This window comes from Typopeltis vanoorti, chromosome 23 (genome assembly GCF_054136105.1).
Source record: "Typopeltis vanoorti isolate ZY-2024b chromosome 23, IOZ_Tvanoo_1.0, whole genome shotgun sequence".
Taxonomy (NCBI): Eukaryota; Metazoa; Arthropoda; class Arachnida; order Uropygi; family Thelyphonidae; genus Typopeltis; species Typopeltis vanoorti.
In genome coordinates, this window is record NC_143571.1 from 46559557 (window position 1) to 46586082 (window position 26526).

General features: G+C 35.3%; 1 protein-coding gene across 1 annotated transcript in view; it reads left to right on the plus strand.

Moving 5' to 3' along the window:
* Nucleotides 1-26526, plus strand: part of LOC150093819 (histone-lysine N-methyltransferase 2C-like) — a 1065326-nt gene that overhangs the window by 332388 nt on the left and 706412 nt on the right. The window contains exon 21 of the mRNA XM_090412524.1: nt 6601-6782. Coding sequence (XP_090268650.1) covers nt 6601-6782 — 182 coding nt within the window. The remainder of the gene's footprint in view (nt 1-6600; nt 6783-26526) is intronic.

The following is a 26526-nucleotide window of genomic DNA, read 5'->3' on the forward strand; positions in this document are numbered from 1 at the left end:
AAAACTATTGTATCATTTTATTTTGTGGTAAATAAAATATATTTATTTGAATGAAAATTCTTATAAAAAAATTTAAAAAATAATACAAAGCTCATAAACAGAGAAGACGTATAAGTTTATTTTAAACTTATACGTCTTCTTGAATGTCGAAATCAATGTGTCTGTAAAACCCATCTATATCCTCTTCAATATTAGGATCACCCACTAAATTCTTATAAAATCTTTTAGCATCATCATCAAATTCCTGATATATACCCTCAAGGGGTGTACAGGATATGATAGTGCTACATGAAAAATTTACATCATTACTAACTTCCTATCTACAATTTTCCTCCAAATCAGTTGTTACTTGTCAAGACTAAAGCATTATCAGATCTTATATTTCTATCATGTAAGGCTATAATAAATTTAGTTTAATCCTTTATCCAAATGTGAGCAAACTTTTGCCTGAAAGTATCTTCAGGACTAGGGTAAGGTGGTACAACACCAGGCAACTCGTTGCAAAAGTGAAACAATCTAACTGAAGAGACCTCAATAAAGGTTGAAACTAGTGTGGGTAGTGGCTCTTCCCTTAATGCATAATATTATACATACCTGCAAGGAGATGTGTTTTGCATTATGGGAGATACTGAGATAGGAGTGATGTTAGCTTGCTCCACCTTTGCAACGAGTTGCCCAGTGTTGTACCACCTTACCCCAGTCTGAAAATACTTTCAGGTGCAAACTTTGTTTGCTCACACTTGGATAAAGAATTAAACTAAATTTATTATAGTCTAACCAAGCGTAAAATAAACTTTCAACATTCATTCATCTTCTAAGGCACTTTGTACCGTATCAATCCACCTATATCTTGGTCTTCCTGTTGGTCGTTTTCCTGCCAACCTGGCAGAGAACACTTGTTTTGCTAATCTTTCCTCGCCCATTCTGTTTAAGTGACCATACCACCTGAGATTAGCTCAGCTAATGCATTCTTGGATGCTGACAATGTCAAGTTCTTTTCCAATATCCTCGTTTTTAATATGATATTGCCATTGATGCCATCTGTTCATGCCTCTAATCTTTCTCAGGACTCTCATATTTGTGGTCTCTAGTCTTTGGTCAAGTGTTTTACTTCTGACCCAGCTCTCAGATCCATAAGTTAAAACTGGTTTGAACACTGTCTTGTATACAGCTAATTTAGTGTTCCGACTAATTTCTTTCTTATTCCATATGAATTTATTCAGTTGACTGCCTACCATACCAGCTTTGTTGATTCTGTTGTCTATTTCCATATGTAATTTACCATCTTCACCAAAAATCGTGCCTAAATAGCTGAATTGTTTTACTTGTTCTATATGTTCTCCATTCACAATGCAGTTGATATTTTCAACTCTATACTTTATACCTCTACACTTGAGCATTTCTTTTTGAATATCATCTACCCCTGCTTCCTTTCCACATTGCAAGCCTTTGATGGCTTTTTCTACTTCAAGTATAGATATGTATTCCTGACTGTATGCCTGTTGAGTGTTTTTTACCACTGTGCTATCACTGCTTGTTTCATTTAGCAATTTTTTGAAGTAATTACTCCATACTTCAAGGATATTTTTTTCTCCTGTTTTCATGCCACCTTTATCATCTCTAACTCCTTTTACAGCACTCTTTCCTTCATTTCTGAGCTTCTTCAACAACCTCCAGAATATCTTGCCACTTCTTGATATTTATTTTCTGTGTTCTTGCCATAGTCCTCCCATGACTTTTGTTTAGTCAGTTTTCACAGTGTTTAGCTCTCTTACATTTGTCTCTGTATTCTCTAAGAGCACAAGCTGACTTATTTGCCAGGAATTTTTTATATGCTTTCTTCTTTTCCTTCACTGCCTCTTTAACTTACTGTGTCCACCATGGAGTTCTGATTTTTTTTATCCTTGCACACAACCTCACCACATGTCTCTCTGACTGAATCAATCAGTGTTTTATTCAGGGCTTGCCACTGAATCTCCAAAGTTTGTTTCCTGTTCTCAAACTCTTTCATTTTTTCTTCAATAATATTTGTGTATTTTAGTCTACAGTTCACATCTGAGAGATGCTCAACTTTTATTCACTTTAAATCTTTCTTACATGTTATTCTTTTCAATATGAAATTCAATTTTATCCTGCTCAAGACTAAATGGTGTTCACTTCCAATTTGAAATCCTATGTACACTCTGTTGTCCTGCACCAGGGAGAAAACATCACTATTAACAATGATATAGTCAATGAGACTTTTCTTATTCCTTGCTTCTTCTCTCCATGTGAATTTTTGCACATTTTTATGTTGGAACATGGTGTTAGTAATAACCAGTCCATGTCCTGAGCAGAAATCCAACAATTATTTGCCATTATTATTAGCTTTGCTCTTTTCTCCAAATTTTCCCAAAATATTTTTGTATGTCTGACAATCATTTCCTACTCTGCTATTTAGATCCCCAACTAGGAAGGACCAACTTTTTCTTTTGCATTGTGTCAGTTGCTTTCTCTAAAGCATCAAAAAAATTCTTCTACTTTTACCTTGGTAGAACCTTCTGTGGGACCATAGGCACAAATAAGTCTCATTGTCCAGTTCCCCATTCTGATATTTGCCCACATCGCTCTACTTGAGACTGCCTGCCATCCAAGAAGATTAGTCTCATATTTAGTGTTAAATACTATAGCCACTTCTTTTCCTTGATTGTCATTGCCTGAATATAACATTTTGTATTTATTGCTGAGATAGATCTCACCAGTTTTTGTGTTTTTTGTTTCAGTCACTCCTATTATGTTGATCTGGTACTTATCTAATTTGTCAGCTGGCTCCATTTCTTTGCCATTCAGGCATCCTATGTTGATAGTACTGATCTTGAACTCTGGTGATGTTGAGTTAGGGATGTGTTTTCACATTTGTTCCAGTAGCTGACTTTTCGCTGTATGCCCTGGTTCCCTGGCGAAAACAGTGGGGGCTTTGTTTAACCGGGCAATGCCCCAGCCGGCATTCATGTTGTACCATCATTTGAAATTTTGGTTTAAGCCAATAAGAATACAATTTGGTCATCTAAATCCCATATTGCCAGCTCATTAGGTCAGAAGTCCTGGTTGGTTCTCTGCATTCCTTTGAAGGCTATGTGGAGATCTCCTCTCAGTTATATAGCTTTGACCCTTAAACACCCCGTTTAGCATCCTTTGGAATTAAATTCAATAAAAATTTCAAGTCTTCCAATTTCTTTTCTGAAATAGGCTTACCATCTGACCATAGATTATGAAGTAACTCACTTAAATTCTTTTTTGTTTCTGACTGTCTCCCATATTTCTTCTCCAGATTTATTTCTTGAGCTTCATCTTCAAAACTAATTTTGACAGAAATCCTCTAAGGACTTTCTTTTCGAGTTTCAATTTATTTTGTTGTTAAATATATCTGTTTTTCTATTGACAATGGATTGTTCCAAACTAGCTGTACTTAGAAAATTGTATTTTTCCATCCCATGAACAATAAGAGAGTTCTTTCTTCTGCACTATTTCATTACATTGATATAGTCTTCTGGGTTATACAGTTTTTGTTGTAATTTTAGGGCACATTCAAAGGCACTAAAATCAGTGTCATATGAAAGAAAGCTGTGTCCAAATGTCAAAAAATGTAAAGTAAACTTTGCAAGTGAAGGATGAACATCAAGAACCTCTTTCAATATCAGAACAATTTCAATGTTCCTGTTTTCTTCCCTCCTCAGCTACCTGAATACAATATTAAGTGTTTACAAGAGTTTGTCTTCCGTAATATGTTTAAATAAACATGAACCAACTTCGTGAGCTCCTTTGCTGCCTCCCCTTCCAACCATACATAACAATGACCCTTATTCTTTTTCACTGTGTATGTGTATTCCCAAATTATATAGCCAAAGCTAGCACTTGTAGAACATTACATTAGTTCTATGTGTGGGAAGGGTTTTCTCTAAATCATAAAACTTCGGGATTTTCATTGAAAATGAAATCTCAAAACTCGAGTTTATCGCATGTATCTTTTTCAACAGTTTTCTGTTTAGATTAAAATGAGTTAAAAATATGCTTTTATACTTTGAAAACGACACTTTAGATTTTGTCTCTTGCTTGTATAAATCATACCTGACGGGCAATGTGGAATCTGACTGTAAATACATGGCATTTGTTTGTTCTCTTGTTTAATGTGATTTGTATTTTGGAAATTTTTCAGTGTGCTCAATTACTTCTTGAAGTCATTCATCTGAGATTTCATTTTTACCACTTCCTATTCACTTCAAGTCTTTTATGCCTTCTGGTCTTTTTAAAGTCTTTAATGCCAAATCTACCTTTCTGCTGGAAATTCTAAAAGTTTGTAGGAAAAATGCTTTACAAACCATGACACCATTAACACTATACTGCTTAGACCAACACCTTTTTTCAGAATCTTTTACCCTTTTTCTATTTATTGGACACTTACACACCATCACACAACGAGAGCACGTTGTGTGAACTTACACTGTAAAATTTTTCATACTCCTCCTTTGCTTTCTCTACATCAACTTTGTTGAGACATCCACATCTGCATAAGAACTGCTGAAACTTTTTTTTTCAATTTAACTTTTCCTCTTTGAGTGAAGTAAGTTTTATTTTGAACATGCTTCAATCTTCTAATATTTCGATTTTGTGAAAGGGTAGGAAAAGAAACTTTCTTTTCCTACCCTTTTTTGGACAACCTGGAGACCCAACTGGTTCCTGCTGTTCTTTTTCAACATTATCGTAATTAAAAATTTTCTGAGTCTTCTACCTCAGTTGAAATATTTTTTTCATTCCCTGCTATAACTTCATTGGATTATGAAACTTTTCAGGATGTTCTTTAATCTGATCTAAATTTGTGTAATTTTCAGAAAGTTGATATTGGTTTTCATCAGCATTAGATTCGTCTGCCTCAACTTTTGGACATTCCTCCTATAAAAGAAAGAGAATAATTAGAAAAAAGAAAACATGCTTGTAACAAACCTGTAGAAATGTATTGTGTACTAAAACATCGTTGGATAGAATATTTGGATGCTTTTCAATGGGAAAAACTTGTTGGGTACCTACTAGCTTGCTTGTAAACACTGCATTGTTATTCTCAGCCTAACAAAAAAGTGATAACTTTTATTTACAGAACTTGAATTAGGACTAAAAAAGTCAATATTCAGTTTATAGAGAATAATCCCGTCTAAACAAAACAGTACATAGAAAAGTAAAATCTAATATGAAAAAAACATGAAAAGGTTCAGAACTTGCCTGAAAAATTATCTCTTGGGCACGCTTTAATATTAAAGCAGTTCTTTGCATTATTTTACAACTATTTAAAGTCTGATTTTGTAAAAGAAATAACAAATAATATAACACCACTGGCACAAATAGCAGCTTCTTACTATAACCATAACCTCAGAAATGACTATTTAGTGAAACACATGCAGCACATAAATTTGCATCAGGAAGGAAGAAATAGATTTCACGGTGGTTGGTCATAGTCTAAATTCATATACTGCAATTCTGTTGACTTTTATATTGATGTCACTTGGTCGTGCTTTGTAAAATTTTCTTAGGGACTTATTCCCTTTGGCATTTAGTTCTTTGAAACAAAACAGTGAAAATATAGACTCCTGCTCGGTCTTGATTATTTTATAGGCAGGTTACAATATTATACATCTGATGGCAAACTAATCTCCAAAACATCAATTTGGTGCTTGGTCAAGTGATACACGGTCCAGTTGCAATTCTGAAACCATTTTGCCACTTTACAAGGCTTTGATTTGAACTCACTTGGACTGTTGTGCACAGGTCTGGTCTCCTGGTTTCCTTGGTGATGTTGGTACAATGGAGAGAGTGCAAAGTAGAGTGTTAAAGATAATTTTGAGATTATGGTATATAGATTATGAAGACAGACTGAAAATTTGTGGACTGCATGCACTAGAAAACTAGATAAAGAGGATTTATGTGATTGAGATTTAAAAATTTCTGAGAGGGCCATACAGCATACCAGTAGATGAAAATTTTCAGTTTATGGAAAGTGTAGAGAGGATGAGAGAGAGGGTATTATTGTTATCATCATCTGAGATCTTCAGGAAGTCGAGAACTCATTGAGGGAGGCTATAAATCACCACTATCCCTAAAAGCAAACTATTCCACTCACTCACTGCTCTGTGAGAGAAAAACCTAAAATTTATTGACCTCTAATTGTGTCACTCCTTTTTTCTCCTGTTAACCAGAGTCTGTAATCTGTATACTGTCTGTCCTGATAATCCAGATATCATCTTTGTGACTTTTCTTTGCACTCTTTTCTCAGCTTCTTTATCCCCATGGAACTTGGGAGACCAAATCTGCTCACAATAATATAGGTATGGTCTAAACAAGGCCTTATAAAGAGACAAAATGACTTCCTTATCCTTACATGTCAAGGTTTGTTTCAACATATCTCACTCGTCTCTTATTCACAATTCATGGACAAAATTATAGTGATATTAATGGTTTATGAAGTTTTTATTTCACTATTTGTTTTTCTTTTATTTGCAACAATGAAAGACATTTTTTTACATATTTACAGAAATAATGTTGATATTTCAAGTTGTTTGTTTTGTTGCAAAGGTTACTTCTGTAGTACTAAGTAAAGGATGGAGGTGCTTGGACTGCACTGTATGTGAGGGTTGTGGTCAACCTCATGATGAAGGGAGATTGCTTTTGTGTGATGATTGTGATATTAGTTACCATATATACTGCTTGGATCCTCCATTAGAAGATGTACCCCAAGGAAATTGGAAATGCAAATGGTATGTATTTATTAACTTATAATTTGAAATTTAATTAAAATTGATACTTTTCGTTATTTGATTAGCATAGAGGTGTGTATTATTAAAAAGCTCATAAGTTTGAGATAGTCTAAAATGTGATTATCATACTAAGATAAGTACATATTAGAGAATTTTTCTTTCTTAGAAAACTAAAATTAAATGCTTAAAAATTATAATGTGTTAATCGGCCTGGTTGGCCAAGTGGTTAACTTATCTGCTCTCCATCCAAAAGTCTGCACATTCCTGTGGTTCGAATCCCACCATGGGCATTAATGTTTGTAATTGTCTGTGAAAATACTAGTGGTGGTTGTGGGCAGTAGATGGTGTTGGTGTGGATGATGCAGTTCGCTATAGTTGATAGATTGTGTGGTGGAGACTGAGAGTAGTAGCCCTCCTTCGATGAGTCTTTGGACTCCTTGGATGAGTCACATAATAATAATAATAATAATCTCTTGTCATTAGTATTATATGCTAATATTCAGTCATTCACTGAAGTAATAACTCAGCGAATCATTAAATACTTATGACCAAATTCACTGCATATTTTGTTTGAATTTAAACAAAAAAAAATTGTGGAAATAAAAAAACAAATTTAAAGAACGATGGAATGTTCTTTAAATCTGATAATAATATACTTTGTATATTATTATCAGCCTTGTATACTTTTTTTCCCACATCTATTATTAATTTTATAAATATCCACGTGTATGTATATTTACATTTATATTTTTTGAGAAAGATTTTATTGATTGTGTATGATGTGATCATAAATGATATGGATGCCAGAGGTGACATTAAAAATAATGAAGATGAATGAGTAACATGTAATGAAATGGCTGGTCAAAGTAATGAGTGGTGATTTATTGGGGTGTTATGTAAAATGAATAATCATGCAATATGAGAAAGTATATAAACATAAAGAATTTGTAAAATGGCCTGCATATTATTGCATGGTAAAAATAAAAAACTAAATTAATCGCAATGCGGTTAGGGCTGGTTTTAAAAATTTACTTGTTGATGTTAAAGCAAAGTGAGGGGTAGTTAAGATCTGATTATTAAGAAATTAAAAGTATACCATACCATTGTGAAACTGCTGAAAAGTTCTAACTAGAATCCTCTATTGTTGCGCTATGCTGTGCTAAATGAAATCTCTTGGTTTAGTAATACAGGTATACCACCGATTTTCCAGCACCTCCTTTCGCCCATACAAAATTACAAGAGCACACTTGAAATTCCTGCAACCACCTGACTAGTTTACTGGCATGCCAAAGATTACAAATTCTCTTAATTACCGTATTTGCCGGCATGTAAGATGCACTTTTTTTTCTTTGAAAATAAGTCTGAAAAACAGAGTGCGTCCTATACGCCGATACTCAGTTTTTTTATTACTTTCATTTCTGGAAATTTTCTTTGTTCCGAGTTACGCGATTTCTTTCTTGCTTCCTTGCAGTGTGTGAGAGCATTCCAGTTACGTAGAGTTCAGTGGATGCGCATGCGCTGCCATTGAGGATCACAGCTGTGTTCCTGTTCCTGTTCGTTCCAATTGTTATCGTGGTTGTTGTGAACAATGGCAAATTTCTGCTGCCAAATTGTCTCTAAATTTAGAGACAATTTAGTAGAGTTCAGCAGATGCGCATGTGCTGCCATCGAGGATTACAGCTGTGTTCCTGTTCGTTTAAACTTTCCAATTGTTATCACGGTGGTAAATTTCTACTGCTAAATTGTCTCTAAATTTCTTGGCCAATTATGGCTGAAAAACATCGCCATTGCTACAATATTGAATACAAGCTACGTTGCTTGCATATGCTAAAGAACATGGAAACAGGGCTGCAGAGAGGCATTTCGGGCCGCCCCCAATTGAGAAAATGATAAGAACTTGGCAGAATCAGGAAGAGGATCTAAAAAAAGTAATTCACAGTAAACATAACCTACGAAGTGGAACTGCAAAATGGCCAGAACTTGAGGCGGAACTGAATACTTAGATTTTAGACCACAGAAAAGTAGGACTTTCAGTGTTTACAAATTGAATTTCATTGACTCATCATTAACACAAGGAAAGAAGAAAATTTTGAACTTGTGCAAATAGGAAACATGGACGAGGTTCTGCTGACTTTTGATGTGCCCTCAAACAAAACTACATTCCAAGGGCACAAAAAGTGTTACTGTTAAAACTTCAGGGCACGAAAAAACTCACTACATGGTTGTTTTATCCTGCTGTGCTGATGGGACCACATTGCTGCCACTATTGATTTTTAAAAGGAAGATGCTACCCAAGGAAAAAACTGTTAAAGGAGTGTTTGTACATGTTCATGCAAAAGGCTGGCTGGATGGATGGAGGAGGAATGAAGTTAGGCACCCTGTAGGACTGTTGAAGAAGCCTGCCCTGTTAGTATGGGATCAGTTTCGTTCTCACAGAACAGATGTTAAAAATAAACTCAAGGAAATGAAAACTCAGTTAGCTGTAATTCCAGGAGGTCTATCTAGTCAGCTCCAACCTTTAGATGTCTGTATTAATAAACCATTTAAGGGATTTATGAAGGAGAAGTGGAACAGTCTTCAGATTTTGAGGTTACGCCATCAGAATGAAGGAAGAGGCCTTGCATTTCGCAAGTTTGTGAGTGGGTCAGAGCTTCATGGGATGGTATGAAAACTGAGACAGTGGTTAAATCATTTAAGAAGTGTGGCATTAGTAATGCACTGGATGGTACAGAGGATAATTTGTTGTTTGAGGACTCATACTGATTTAGAAGTTTCAAGTGTCTCTTCATTTACTCTTACTCTTTCCTAGTTAGATTAGGTATTTGTTGAAAGTAGACCTACTTATTACTTTATATTTGAAATACTGTAAATTCATTATAATATTCAGTGATAAAGTTTTTTTCCTAAAAAATGTGTAAAAAAAAAAGGGAGGTGTGTCTTATACGCCGGCAAATACAGTAATTACATCTGTACCTAATGGCAATCTCTTGATTTTGAGTGCTTATTTTGCTTACTTTTAATTCTAACTAGTGTTTCCAAGCATGGGCCAGTTCACAATGGCACAGTGGTGGTGGCGAGCATAAGCGCAAATCCATATCTACTTACACTGTATGATTTATGCTAATACATCTCATTTGATCATTTATTTCACATTTAATTTACATTTAGTATTTAAGTTTCTAGCAGTCTATGGTGCTTTAGCCACATGCGAGAGATGTAATTAGTGGGTCAGAGGGTGTAATTATTATTATCTGAGACATCCAGGGAGTCAAGGACTGATCGAGGGAGGCTATAAATCATCCAAACCAGCTATCATACCGTCCCTTAAATTCGTTCACACTAGATGCACTCACTACCTCCCCTAAGAGCAAATTATTCCACTCACTCACTCTCTCTGGAAGAAAAACCTAGCTCTTATCCCTTTCTTGACTGTGAACAAATTTAACTTCCATGGATGCTGTAGTGTCTATCCCCACCTTCCATATAATGAAAAATTTCATCATTCGATATCCTATAACACCCATTCAAAATTTTATAGACCTCTGTCATATCATCCCCTCCCTCTTTCTCCTGTTAACCAGAGTCTGCAATCCACATACTTGCAATTTGTACTCATAATCTAGATCCCATAATCCAGATATAATCTTTGTAACTATTCTTTGCACCCTTTCCACAGCTTCTTTATCCTCTCGAAACCCAGGAGGCCAAATCTTTGCACAATAATTTAGGTGTGGTCTTATCAAAGCCTTATAAAGAGGCAAAATGACTTCCTTACCCTTACATGTCAAGGTTTGCTTCAACATTGCAATTATCCTCTGAATTGTATTTGCAACTTTTCCTATGTGACCTTTGAACTTTAAATTCCTATCCACCAATATACCAAGATTCCTTGCCCCTTCACTTTCTTGTAGCACATCCCCGCTAATATAATATGCCACTGGAACTCTTATCATGCCAATGTGCATAACTTTACTCTTACTGACATTAAACTGATAGCCATTTTCGTTTGCCCAAATTTCCAGTCTGTTCAAATCATTTTGTAATTGCTCAGTATCACTAGCATCCCTGATTGCCCTGCCTATCTTCACATCATCATCATCACCAAACAATTGCACATCTGATGTCATTAATGTATAGATTGAACAATAATGGCCCAAGGACTGAACTAGTGGTGACCAGTGGTGTGCCTCAGTACACACCACTGGTTACCATTAGTTTAGTTCTTCGTCACCTTAAATCTGGCAGATTCACACCCACTGTATACCACTTTTTGATATCTATCTGACAACAATCCCCTGATCCAAATGCTTTAGAAAAATCCAACATTATCATAGTGTTTCCATTCCCTTTATCCAACCCAGCCTTAACATTGTTATAAAATATGAGCAAATTGCTAAAACATGACCTTCCTTTAGTAAACCCATGCTGTTCCTTGCAGACTATAGCATGTTTTTCTACACATTTCTGTATGCAAGTTTTTACCAACTTCTCTAAAATCTTCACTACCACACCAAAGATACTGATAGGTTGGTAGTTAGACACATCAGTTTTTGAACCACTCTTGTACAATGAAACTATCATACATTCCTTCCTTTCCTGTGGTATTATTTCTGAGCTGAGACTCAGGTTATATAAACATGTGAAAGGCATAGCCAATTTGGCTGATCATTCTGTTAGCAAATGGGCTGATATTCCATCTGTCTTTGTAGACAAATTCTTATCCAGGTTATGCAACAGCTCTTCAACCTCGTTTTCATGAATCTCTAACTCTTCATCCAGTGTCGCAGTAGCACTGTGCACCAACCATGTTACTTACACCTGGTTGATATAGCATGATATTCAGCTCAGTGTAATAAAAAAAACCAAGATTTATCCTATTTTTCATCAGCCTAAATAAAATAAAAAAAAACCTGATTTTCACAAACTAGTGTTGGCGTTGGTCATTCATCCAACTTTATAATTGCTAGTTGTTGGTTTACCCCCACATTCAAACATAAAGAAAATTTTTATTATGCTATGCCCCTCTATGTTTGAAATTACACAATTATTGTGAAGGAATTAAGCATCAAATAACATAACAGTAACGTGAACCCACTACAGGCCGATAATTTCTTATTTATATTTAGGGTTTCCCCGCAAGATTCGTATTTTAATGAGCAGTGCAATGAAACTGAAATTAGGCAAGCACAGGAATCAAGTTAAACAAGATATTTAATTCTCTCTCAAAATTATTCTTACATAAGAAACAAAAACTCTATTAAGATCAATATAATTAGAACATAATTTATGCATTCAATAAGGTATTTAGATTCTATTCAGCTGAGCATATCATTTACTGCTAGAACTAATGTATAAGGCTTTCACAATTCTCATCTGTTAGGATTTCAATTTAGTTTCACTTTAAACAATATCAATATTTAGCAAAACATTTAAAAGTTAATTCATTTTAGTCTCAGAGAAATATTCATAAACTTCAATTTATCAAACACTTAACTGGCATCATCAATATTTATCAGAGGATTAAAATAGTTCTTAAAAGGGCTCAGTCTCGATCTTACATATATGTAGTGATATAACACATTCAAACACGAGCTAATTCTTCAGTGTGGTTTCTCATGTTAGCTTCACAAGGAAATGTTTTATGATATAATTCATTCAAGCTTGACTAGCTGGCTCCAGCAACATGAAATTTGACCAAGTTCTCTGGACACAAGCAACACTATAACACATTAGTTATAGAATAGATATTCTTACTAGTATGATCATCACAGTTTGCACATTATGGAAAATTCTTACAAAACTTCTAGGCACTCGATAATCTTCCACTTTTAGTAATCCCGAATTCAATAACTTATTTGTTAAGGCTGAAAAATGAATTTTGTTGCTCGTAATAACTTGTCTTACTATAAATCTCACTCATTATTATTATCCTTCCACTCAGGTAAATTCCTTTACAAGGTGATAGGAAACTATAAATAAATATGAGTTTGAAGTAAGATTCAATAAAATCGGAACAAGTTTCCAAATCCTTGTTACGTCATACGATCCTAGGATAGATCACATCTCACGACCTTCCTACACTCTCTCCATTTTCCTTCTGGTTCCTTCCTCCTATATCTCATAATTCTCTTGCTTTTCCTCAAACTTCTTTTTTCTCCCTTCGTTGAGTTTATAACAATTCCCACGTGATAGTTCTACAGTTCCCCACGCTAAGGCATGTGCTATCTAAAAATAACTTAGTTTTCTGACAGCAGCCAATTAAATCACATTAGCAGAGTCCGTTAGAAATACTTTCACTTTCAGTAACAACAAATAAAATGCATATATTACAGTTCACTTAGGATACATTTACAAGTTATATAAAGAATTTATACAGAATAAATAACTAAAAAATTACAATTATTATTTCAATGAAAAAGTAACAGTAAGTGTACAATTTACTTAAGAGCAAATTTAGCTCAGGAAATGCAATTCATGTTAAATCATGAATGAAGTATTAATAATTATAAAATTCTTCATTCACAATTTAACACTAGGCTATGAACAGCCAGATCAACAATTAAGCATGCATGTGACATTCCGACGTGATATTCCCATTTGTCCGACCATATGGCTATGGGGAGAGAAACGAAAGAGGTTTTGAATTGATCAATTTTGTCTCACAAAATGAACTTACCATTACTAACACTCTATTTCCCCATAAATCTTCCAGAAGATGGACATGGACTTCCCCTGATGGTAACCACACAACCAAATTGACTTTATCCTTGTAAGCACAAGATTTAAAAACTCCATCAACCTCACAAGAACCAGTTCATTTCCTGGAGCCGACATTGGCAGTGACCACAACATGGTCATCGCAACTATGAATATGAGGGAAAGATTACCTACAAAATCAACTCGTAAAAGATATAATATAGAAAAATTAAAAGATCCCCAAATAAATACAAATTAAAACAAATTTTTGACACAAGCTTCAAGAAATATAATAGTATCGAATCTAAAACCAAATACTTCTCACAAAAGATAACTGAGACAGCTGAAGAAATCCTTGGATACAAAAGGAAAATAAATAAACCATGGATAACCAAAAATATTTTGGATCTATGCGATGAAAGAAGATATTTGAAATCTCATATTAATAGCAGTGATAATTGAGAACAGTATAAAAATATTACTAAGATTATTAAAAAAGAAATCAAACATGCTAGAAACTTATGGATATTGGACGAATGCAGAAATATAGAAGAGGACTTAAATAAAAATAATTCTAAAGTGCTTTTCAAATTATCAATAAGTTCTTCTGGTTCCCATCTGCCATACGGCCGCGGGAGGGTAGCTATATGCTACCATTCTAGGGAGAGATGATTATGAGCAAGGTGGTTTCCCGTTGCCTTCCTTGCCGTAAGTATTTATGACTGTAACCTGTGTGTTCACGGGGCCGGTTTGCCTGCTTGCGGGATGAAAAACCTCAGATAAACTGGCAGAAAAAAACCCTGCTGCCCACGCCCAAGACCGGCTAACTTGGCTATGGCTGAGGAAGATCCTTAAGCTCCTCACGTCGTGGACGGGAATCGAACCCAGGACACTCCTTCCCCAGGCATATGGTTGCGAAGCGCAAAGCCACTAGGCTAACCGCGTGGACATCAATAAGTTAACCAAACCTTTTACTGCAATTATTTGGAGCATAGATGAAGATGGAACTCTTATCACGGATAACCAGAAAATAGTTACACAACCAAACTTTTCCAAAAAGACCCTCAACTGACTGATGATATTTTGGACGGAATTTTGCCAGGAGGTTCGGAGGAAGGAGATTACCCGATATTAAAAGAAGAAGTTATTGCAGCAGTTAGCTCCTCAAAAATAGGAAAATCACTGGGAAGTGATGGTGTCACAGTGGAACTGATACGCGAAGGAGGTGACATCATCATAGACACCTTGCTAAATTTATTCCAGGATGTATGGAACAAAGACTTGGCCTTCTGATTGGCAGACTTCTGTCCTTATTCCTAAAAAGGGAAAACAACAATAAATGTAGTAACTATAGAACAATAAGCCTTATTAGTCATCCAAGCAAAATCCTGTTAAAAATACTATTGTCAAGAACCGAAAAGAAAATAGAAAGCAGACTATCAGATGAACAAGCAGGTTTCCAGAAGTACAATTGACCATATTTTTACAATACACATACTAGGCGAAAAATACATAGAACATAACAAAATAATCTGTCACAACTTTTTAAACCTTCAAAAAGCTTTTGACTCAGTATGGCACAAAGCATTATGGAAAATTTTAGAACATTATGGTATTGACAACAAAATCATTAGGATTATTAAATCTCTTTATTCCTCATCTGATATGAGAATTGAAATTAAAAATTACAGCAGTGAACTATTCCCGGCAGAATGGGGGGGGGTAAGACAGGGATGCATCTTGCCCCCTCTTCTTTTTAATTATTTTTCTGGAATATGTCATAGATGAAGCTCTTTATGAATATGACACTGGAATAGTAGTTTGCAGACTAAGAATAAATAACTTGCGTTTTGCTGAAGATATTTTAATTTCAATTCTCATGGCAGAAAGTGAAGAAGAATTACAAGAGATAACCAGCTGTGTTTTTGGAACATTAAAAAATATGGATTATACGTAAACCTACAAAAAACAAAAACAATGATAACCTCAAAATCAGACATTGAATTCTTAAAGATACAAATTGGCAATAAGCAAATTGAGAATGTAAAGAAGTTCACTTATCTAGGTAGCACATTGAGTCAAGATGGGCATTCAAAAACCGACATTAATGCCAAGGCAGCCATGACCCTACAGAAGTTAAAACCATTGTGGGGAGATAACAGAATAGCAATCACAACCAGACTAAGACTAATTGACACCTTGGTGAATTCTGTCCTCTTGTATGGTTGTGAGGCCTGGACTTTATTGAAGGAAGATGAGAGGAGACTCCTGTCTTTCAAAATGAAAACTTACAGAAGACTTTTGAGAATTCTCTATACCGCTCATGAAACCAATGAAAATGTCCAAAAACTGATTGATTCAATAGATGGGAGAAAAAGGGAAAATATTCTAACAGTCATCAGAAGAAGACAGATGAAATGGTTCGGACATATGGAGAGGGCTAATGGCATTCCAAAGCAAGCATTAGAAGGAATCATTCTGGGATCAAGGGTTAGGGGCCAACCTCGATTAAAATGGACTAATAACATCAAAAAATGGACAAATTCCTCCCTTTCTCAACTGACATCAAGAACAAGAGGCCAAGATGACTGGAGAAGGCTAGCAAAGAGTATCACCTACCAGCCATGAATGACGCAACGGTTCATTTAGGACTACAGGAGAAAAAGATTATAGTCTAACCAAGTGCAAAATAAACTTTTAATATACTATTGGTTTGAACATCGCATGTATGGGATTACCAGAAAAAATATGTTTGTGTACACTGACATTTTTATATACTTAGAAGAAACTTGCATTGGCATTTTGTCATTTGCTTTGTTATAATCATTTAGTTTCATTTATAATGACTATATAATACACCAGAGTATAGGATCACAAATCTGAAAATAAACCCCAACTCAACATCACCAGAGTTAAAGATCAGTATTATCAATGTAAGAAGCCTGAATGGCAAAGAAATGGAGCTAGCTGAGGAATTAGATAAGTACCAGATCGACATAATAGGGGTGACTGAAACAAAAAAGACCAAAACTGGTGAGATCGTTCTGAGCAATAAATACAAAATGTTATATTCAGGCAATGACAATCAAGGAAAAGAAGGAGAAGCCATAGTATTCAACACAAAATACGAAGCTAATCTTCTTGAATGGCAGTCAGTCTCAAGTAGAGTAATGTGGCCAAATATGAGAATGGGGAACTGGACAATGAGACTTATTTGTGCCTATGGTCCCACAGAAGGTTCTACTAAGGTAGAAGTGGAGGAATTTTTTGAGGCTTTAGAAAAAGCAACTGACACAAAAAAAAATGAAAAGTTGGTTCTTGTTGGGGATCTAAATAGTAGAGTAGGAAATGATTGTGAGACATACAAAAATATTTTTGGAAAATTTGGAGAAAAGAGCAAAGCTAATAATATTGGCAAATATCTGTTGGATTTCTGCTCAGGACATGGACTGGTTATTACTAACACCATGTTCCAACATAAAAATGTGCACAAATTCACATGGAGAGAAGAGGCAAGGAATAAGAAAAGTCTCATTGACTATGTTATTGTTGATAGTGATGTTTTCTCCCTGGTGCAGGACACCAGAGTGTACAGAGGATTTGAAATTGGAAGTGATCATTATTTAGTCTTGAGCAGGATAAAATCAAATTTCACATTGAAAAGAATAACATGTAAGAAAGTTTTAAAGCGAATAAAAGTTGAGCAGCTCTCAGATGTGAACTGTAGACTAAAATACACAAAGATTATTGAAGAAAAAATGAAAGAGTGAGAACAGGAATCAAACCTTGGAGATTCAGTGGCAAACTCTGAAGAAAACATTGATTGATTCTGCCAGAGAGGCATGTGGTGAGGTTGTCTGTAAGGATAAAAAAATCAGAACTCCCTGGTGGACACAGGAAGTTAAAGAGGCAGTGAAGGAAAAGAAGAGAACATACCAAAAGTTCCTGTCAAATAAGTCAGCTTGTGCTCTTAGAGAATATAGAGACAAATGCAAGAATGCTAAACACTGTGTAAAACTAGCTAAACAAAAGTCATGGGAGGACTTTGGCAAGAATATAGAAAATAAATATCAAGAAGGTGGCAAAATATTCTGGAGGTTGTTGAAGACGCTTAGGAATGGAGGAAAGAGTACTGTAAAAGGAGTTAGAGATGATAAAGGTGACATGAAAACGGTAGAAAAAGATATCCTTGAAGTATGGAGTAATTACTTCGAAAAATCGCTACACGAAACAAACAGTGATAGCACAGTGTTAAAAAAACACTCAGCCGTCATACAGGCAGGAATACATATCCATATTTGAAGTAGAAAAAGCCATCAAAGGCTTGAAATGTGGAAAGGCAGCAGGAGTAGATGATATTCGACCAGAAATGCTGAAGTATGGTGGTATAAGAGTCTTACATTGGCTGCACTGCATAGTTCAGAAAGCCTGGACAGAGGGACAAATTCCCGATGATTGGAGTAGAGCTCTCATAGTACCCATATATAAAAAGAGAAATAAAACTGCATGTGAGAATTACAGAGGTATTTCCCTACTGAGTGTTCCTGGCAAGATCTATGCAAGTATACTTGAGAAACGGTTGAGAAGAATTGTGGAAGAAAAGCTTGGTGAAGAACAAGCTGGATTCAGGCCAAATAGAGGCTGTCAGGATCAGATCTTCACTTTACGACAAATAGTCGAGAAAGCATGGGAATATAAAAGAGATCTGTATTTAAGTTTTGTCGATCTGGAAAAGGCATATGACAAGGTGCCAAGAGAGAAGCTATTCAATACGCTGCAGTTATGTGGTGTCAATGGGGCATTATATCAAGCAATACTTAGTCTTTATTTGAGTTACAAGTCAGCAGTTAGAATTGAAGGAAGTACAGGAAGATGGTTTAATGTTAAATCTGGTGTGAGACAAGGATGTACATTATCCCCTCTGCTATTCATTATCTATATGGATCACATTATGAAGTAAAGTGGTATTAAACATGATATCAAAATTGGAGATGTTAATGTCAGCTCTTTGCTTTATGTGGATGATGTTATACTTCTAAATAAATCTGCTACAAGGCTGCAAGATTCTCTGACTAAATTGAATAGCTGTTGTAATAGATATGGTATGAAGGTCAGCAATAAAAAGTCAAAGACAATGAAAATAGGCAGAATCATTGAAAATGTCAACTGTGTTGTGAATGGAGAACCTGTGGAACAAGTAAAACATTTCAGCTACTTAGGCACGATTTTTACTGAAGATGGTAAATTTAATATAGAAATAGACAACAGAATCAGCAAAGCTGGTATGGTGGGAAGTCAATGGAATAAATTCATATGGAATAAGAGAGAAATTAGTCGGAACACTAAATTAGTTGTATTTATGACAGTGTTCAAACCAGTTTTAACTTATGGATCTGAGAGCTGGGTCAGAAGTAAAACACTTGACCAAAGACTAGAGACCGCAGATATGAGAGTCCTGAGAAAGATTAGAGGCGTGAACAGATGGCATCAATGACAATATCATATTAAAAATGAGGATATTAGGAAAGAACTTGACATTGTCAGTATCCAGGAATGCATAAGGAGAGCTAATCTCAGGTGGTATGGTCACTTAAATAGAATGGGCGAGGAAAGATTAGCAAAACAAGTGTTCTCTGCCAGGTTGGCAGCAAAACGACCCAGAGGAAGGCCAAGATATAGGTGGATCGATACGGTACAAAGTGGCTTAGACGATAGAAATATAGGATCTGATAATGTTGGAGTCTTGACAAGTAACAGACTGATTTGGAAGAAAATTGTAGATAGGAAGTTAGTAATGAAGTAATTTTTTTCATTTAGTACTATCATATCCTGTACACCCCTTGAGGGTACATGGCAGGAATTTGATGATGATGATGAGTATTGGATCTGTGTCTTCTAGTTTTTTTCAGCCTGTTGCATCGTTGTTACATTTCTAGCATTCCATTGTAATCCTTCATTTGGATAATGTGAAAGATATTCTATGTTAACTTCTGACTTTTGACTTGGCACTTCATATATGTACATACTTTATTCTACCTAAGACCGTTCATTCAGCTGTTGCCTAGCAGATCTTTAATCCAAAAGGTGTTCAAGTAGTTTTTGAATCTCTTAATTTCAATAATTGATTGATTATGTATAACAGAAGTTTGAATTCACCACAAACCAAAAGAGTAGGCTCATTAATGAATATTGACTTTAGTGGATTAACTGGGTTAGGTCACTCCCATAAATCACAAAGGAAGGATAGTTGGCCCTCCAACACAACTCCTCTGTTTATGTCAATTGCAAAATTAAACATTTTCACTTATTATTATTACATGACAACTCCAGGGAGTCCAAAGACTCATCGAGGGAGGGTACATACTCCACAACTCTTCATCTCCACCACTCAATCCACCAACTACAACGAGCTGCAACTACTTTCATCATCTACACTAACACCATCTACCACACCACCACTAGTATTTCACAGACAATCACAAACATCCATGCCCATGGTGGGATTTGAACCCGCAGCCTTTCGGCTGGAGAGCGGATTCACTAACCACTTGGCCAACCAGTCTAGCTAGCACTTATCATTAGAGGTGCCATACAAGTAGTAATAGGACCTATTAATATAATTTAAATAGAAGATAGCCTATAGCAAACTAGCTACTTGAAGGTAGTTTGCAGCATTACTTTTATAAATTAAAGATGCCAAGATGTTATATTCTTCATTTAATCTTTTATCCAAATGCAAGCAAACAAAGTTTGCACGTGAAGTAACCTCATGACTGGGCAAATGACTTCACATCAATTGCCTTAGTATTCCTTAATGCAACACATATATTCTTACAGACATGTATAATGCTATTCATTATGATAAGGGCCACTACCCAGGCCAGTTTCAACCTTTATTGAGGTCTCATTAGTGGGAGTCAGACCGAGAAGTGATACCAAAGTCGAAGTAATGCAGGAATCACATTTCCATATACTAGTCAGTAAAAATTCAGCAAGCAGTGCTGAATTTGGAAAAATTTAGCATGATCTTGCTGAATTTTTCCAAAATACCAAAAAAGATGTATGATCATTTCTTCAAAGTGCCCACTACATCATTGGCATATATTAATATCTTATTTTCCTTCATAATTGAAGGAACTGTTATTCCTCTTACAGCATGTGTATTGTCAACTTCCTGTAAGAAAGGTTCAAGAATCAATGCAGTGGGCTAAGTGGGAAACCTTGCTTAACACCTTTTTGAATTTTGACCCGGTCTGACAGGAACCCATTAACTAGAAAGTGAGTAGGTGAATTGGCATAGCTCCTTTAATAATGGAGCAGCTTTTTACCCACACCATTTGCTGGAGGATGTGGAATAGAAAGCGATGCCACACGTTATTAAATGCTTGAGAAAGGTCTATTGATAGCACTGCCATCAATTCCTTTTTCATATTAACTAAGCAGAGAAGATCACATAACAGAAACAGATTAAATTCTACTGCTTGGCCTGGAACTCCACACACCTGTATGCATTTAATTATGTATCTCATTCCCACTTTGAGTTTGTTATCGATAATGTGGAAAAATATCTTGTAGTCAGTATTAGATAGAGAAACAGGTCTCCAGCTGCTGATTAAGGTGTGATGTCTAATAGGTTTTGAAGAGGACAGTATGTCTTGCTACAAATTCACTTGGTATCTGTCCTGATGAAAGAAAAGAATTAAACAGTATAACTAGAATGGGAAGAATAAAATCCCAGGCCTCACAGTAAAGGTCTATCCCTAGACCATCAAGTCCTGGGGATTTTCTTGTCTGGCATTCTTTATAGGCAGTGGTAACTTCAGATGCTGTGATTGGTCTGTGAAGCCCATCTTGGATATGAACAGGAAAGCCATTAATGTTCCAAGAGTTATAATTTCCCACAGTACTATTGTCTTCAAACAGATTTTTGTAGTGTTTTTGAAAGGAATCAAGAATGTCTTGAGTGGTGGACATGTCTTCACCATCAATGCAGATTTGAATGATAGTCCTTTCTTTGCGGATTTAGTGAATTGTCTGGTGAAGAATGCGACTGGAGGGCTATCTGCTAAGTGCTGCTGTATTCTTATCTTGAAATTTCTTTCTTTCTTTTTTTCTTTCTTTCTTTCTGTCTTCCTTCCTTCTACCTTTCCACTTCTATCTCTATTGTAATGTTTCTAATGCTGCATTCTATACCACTGTGTTGGTTTATTACGAACCAGCTTCTCTCTTTATACAGGTCTTTCAACTTTTTCCTTTTGGGGAAAGCCTGTCCCTTTCCCAATTCCATCATGTTCTGCTTTACTGCTTGTTCGAATTTTAACCATGTATTTTAACCATGTTCCATTTGAACAAAGGATCTGGAATTTGGTTGAAAAGATCAATGGAAAATTTGGTGGAAGTCTCCATAGTCCAGAATAGATCTCTACTTGTTCCATGCAGTAGAATTTAAGTATAACTGGATTATGATCTGACATGTTGATGTCAAGATGTTTTATCTGAATTATCCTATTTATAAGGGAAGAAGAGATATAAATTCGATCAATATGAGTACCAATACCTTGATTCATGTATGTGTATGCCTGGAGATTAGGATTGTGAATCCTCCATATGTCTACTAGTTGAGCATTGTCAAGACATGTTTTTAACTGCACATATCCCACTTTTCCACCCCTCGGATGTCTTCCTATTTTGTCTAATGTGGAGTTTTCACTACAATTCCAGTCTCCAACTGCTATGATGTAGTGGGCACCATATAAATATGACTCCAATTCCTGGAAGAATTTTCATTTAACTATTCCATTGGATCCTGCATAAACATTTATAAACCTTATTGTACACCCACAATATTTCCAGTCTATTGTCAAGATTCTCCCTTCTGCATACCTTTGGATATTACAGAATGACTCAAGAAGAGGTGGCAGAGAAGAATAAGAACTCCTACTCCAGCCCTGTTAAATCTTCTAAAGCTCCAATAAGAAAGAAGTGGATATCTATCTGTTAAAGTTTTTATATCTTTTTATCTGCAGAAGTATGTTTCTTGGAGAAACAAAAACCTGATATTATGGCATACATAAGTTTCCATATAATTTCTTGTTTAATTTGCCTGTTGAATCGTCTTACATTTAATGAGCCAATGCAGAAAGGAGATGCTATGATTAATGAAGTGTCACTGGTAAGTCTTTAACCTTCTAAATTTTGGATGAACCTGATAAGGCCTTCAATCTGTGAAGGAGCAATTGTGTAGCTTGTTTCTTGTAAACTGTTTTCCAGTTTTTTTATAGTTGCTTTCCATTATTTCCGTTTCATGCCTATCATTCTCGATTTGGAAGATAGTTATTTTCCTTTCATGTAGATGATAATCATACTGAGAAAACTTTGAATCAGTAAACTTTATTATATATTTTTTTAAATTGTATCTCTTGCTTTTCCTTTATTAGCATGAGATGGTTTTTCATAGTCCATAAACTCTTCTGAGCCTGAAGAGTTTTCATTTGATGATCCACAACCTTCTCCATCTTTACATTTTTTATTGCTTTTTCTTTTAGATCTTCCTTTTTTTATTTTGTATTTTTGATTATCCTCAATTTTTTTTATTAATTCATCTCATCTTTCCTTTTTGATGATCTTGTGTGCATATTAAGTTCTTTCAGTTGTCTTACTTTTCTTTTTCTTCTCCAGTTTCTCCTTGTAGAACAGTTTCATTTTATTACATTTCGTTTGGCACCTGTTCAGTCATACTAGATTCATTATTGATAATTTCAACTGATGAAAGTGGCTCCTGCAGATTTGGAATTTTGTGCCTAATTTTTAGCTGATTTGGTTGTACACTTTTTGTGATTTTACCAAGTGTAGTTTGTTTAAGAGTGCCATCTTCACTAGACTGAATTGGAAGATCCAAGAACTCTTTATTATTCCTCTGATTATATATGATGTTCTACTTGGCTCTTCCAGTGCTCTCACTCTTTCAGCAAAATTACTAAAAAGACAGGTGTTAATGTAGTGTTCAGAACTTTTGCATTTATGACAGGATTTGAGACACTGATTAATGATATGTCCCATCTACATGCATTTGAAACATTCAGATTTGGGGCAGTTGCCACTCAAGTGATCGTATGAACCACAACACAGGCACTGCCTTTGTACTCAAGGATAGTTTATCATAACTCGGGTCGTACCAATGTTGACAAAATTTGCTACAAATGTCTTCATATTCATTGTAAAGGTGACATCACCAGAAAACCAGTTTGGATCTTCACTTGATAAACCTTTTCATGTTACTAATCTTACTCCATTTCGAGAATGTCTCTATAAGAATTTCATTACTGCTCTCTATATATTCCACAGAAATCTTTTGATTTTTACTGTTTTTACCTGGCTCCCAACTATTACAGGAATAACTGCTGCCTTCAAAAGTAAAGTTCTGTAATAGTTGTCCCTTGTTTCCACATTTTTAACTACAATTAAATATTTTCCTCCACCATATGGGATGAAAGAATAAATCTTATTAGCACCGACTATCTCTTTTAAAACCTTAGTCACCCATCGCGCTTCTTCACATCCTGGAATTTCAGTTCCTAGAGTTCGCACCCTTGGAGGAATTGGTACCATTTTCTCAGGTGGGGAAAAAGACTGATACCTCTGCGTTTGATTGTAAAAAAAAAAAAAAAAATCAGCTAATGCCTTTTTATTCCTGTATATAGGGAGTAGGTGAGGCAGTTTTAGCCCTGTCTAGCTTTGGAGACTGAGTGGTCAGTTCAATCTCCACTAGTACCCAATCAGAGATAGCTGACCCAAGGCTATCACTAATTAAGCAGCACGGAATGAAGAGAGAAGGCGCAACAAGTGCTACCATCTCGTGGTGCCTAACACTCATATTTAATGTCTGAAATAATGTGGGTTCTATGATCAATTTTCTTGAGTTTACGGGATGAAAAACCCGAGTTTCCAGGAGAAAAAACCCACTTGCCCATGCCAGAGATTGACTAACTCGGGAACCAGTCGAAAAAAAGGCTTAGAAAAATTTCTTCTAGTCCTACTAGATTCGAAACCTAGAAGTCTTCCTTTGTGCAGTCAAGCACCTTGGTGTGCAAACGCCACATCCACTGAGCTGCACAGGCTCTCGCGTTTGATTGTAAGAAGGAAAAAAAACTTTCAATCATAAGACTAAGAATTAAATAATCTTGTGATACAGAAATAATTCTACACCACCACCAGCGAATGCTTTATTCGAGCTACTATAAAATGGCAGCCATGATACTACCAAAAGTAATCCCATAATGAGATATTGACTGCACCACTAGCAATCTTAATTTACTTTATTTAAAAAAAAAAAAAAAAAAAAAAAAAAAAAAACAGAGGCAGTGAAATTACTACTAGCACTAATAAAATAAAATCAAAATGAAAAACATACAAAAGAAAACGAAAGCACTTCTTATATTGCTGAAAACTGAGATGCCATCAGTGGGAGCCAGATACAGAAGTGATACCAAAGTCGAAGTAATGCAGGAATCATATTTCCATATAATAGCAGTCAAAAGGTGTCACACTTCATTACTGAAATTCTCTGGATTAGAGATAGAGGTTGAAAGTTTTCCACTTAGTTATACTATTGGCATCTATAATTATAGATGCCAAGAAGTTATGTTTTTCGTTTAATCTTTTACCCAAGTGTAAGCAAACAAAATTTGCATGTGAAGTAACTTCACGACTGGGGTACTTGTATATAGAGGCTAATGACGTCACATTAATTGTCTTAGTATCCCATAATGCAAAGCAATTATACTCGTTAGTAAGGATATGTGTATTGCATTATGGGTTACTAAGACAATTGATGTGAAGTCATTAGCCTCTATATATAAGTAGTCCAGTCATAAAGTTACCTGATGTGCAACTTTGCTTACACTTGGATAAAGGATTAAACCAAGAATATAACTTTTTGGCATCTTTAATTTATAGTACAACCAAGTGGAAATATTTCAATAGTATAACCTCTATCCATTGCTCTATATTCATTTCAAAATTAGTCAGGTCACCTGAGCAAACAGTGAAAAGTCCACTACTGAAACAAACTCCAACTCCACATCAGCAAAATTTAACATAGTCATCATCAACATTAAAAGTATCTACCCAGAAGTAGTGGAACTGGCAGAATTAGAGAAAGATCAAATTGATATAATTGGTGTTACCAAAATAAAGAAGACAAAAACAGATGAGGTTCTTCTAAATATTGTATTTACTCGAATATCACTTCCACTTTTTTTCTCCGAAATTAAAGTTAAAAATTCATGATGTGAGATATACAGGGATTTACAAAAACTAAATTGATATTCATAATTAAATCCTCAGTATTCATTATAATTTATAGTTTCTCACATTATTTATAAAATGAATGCACTTGAATGTTAATTATCAAGATTATTTAGATGATCGGCTGTGTACACATCACGGGATGTATTTGAATCTTTTAGCACCAATGCTTCTGTAATTAAATTAATCATTTCTGGCAAAATCATGTTTCAAACTATGAAAATCCAGTTGCACAACAGTTCTAATGATGGTCTCTTAATCTTAGTCCACCCCCATGCAATCTGAGATCAAGAAGAAACTAATGGCTTCACTCCCACATTTCCTCTACTGGTTGCTTCCATCACTATGCATATGATTGGTGCAGTATTAACAAAAGATCATGTAAATCAATGATAAAGGTAAGCCGAAGATTGTTGGGTTGAGATGCTGATTCTCTTCAACCAAGTTCTAAAATATCTGAAACTGCCATAACAACATTCACTATCTGTCGCATGCGAAAAAAAGTTTTAAACTTTTTTTCGCGTGCGAACTATATGCAAAACTTTTTAATTTCTTTTTTCGTAAAGTAAAATCAGGTGTGCGAGGTATATGCGAGGATGAGTTATATTTAAGTAAATATGGTAACAAATACAACATTTAATATTCAAGAAATAATGATCAGAGAAAGGAAGGAGTAGCTGTAGTATTCAGCACTAAATACAAAGACTCTTCTTGGATATTCAGCATCCCCACATCAAGTAGA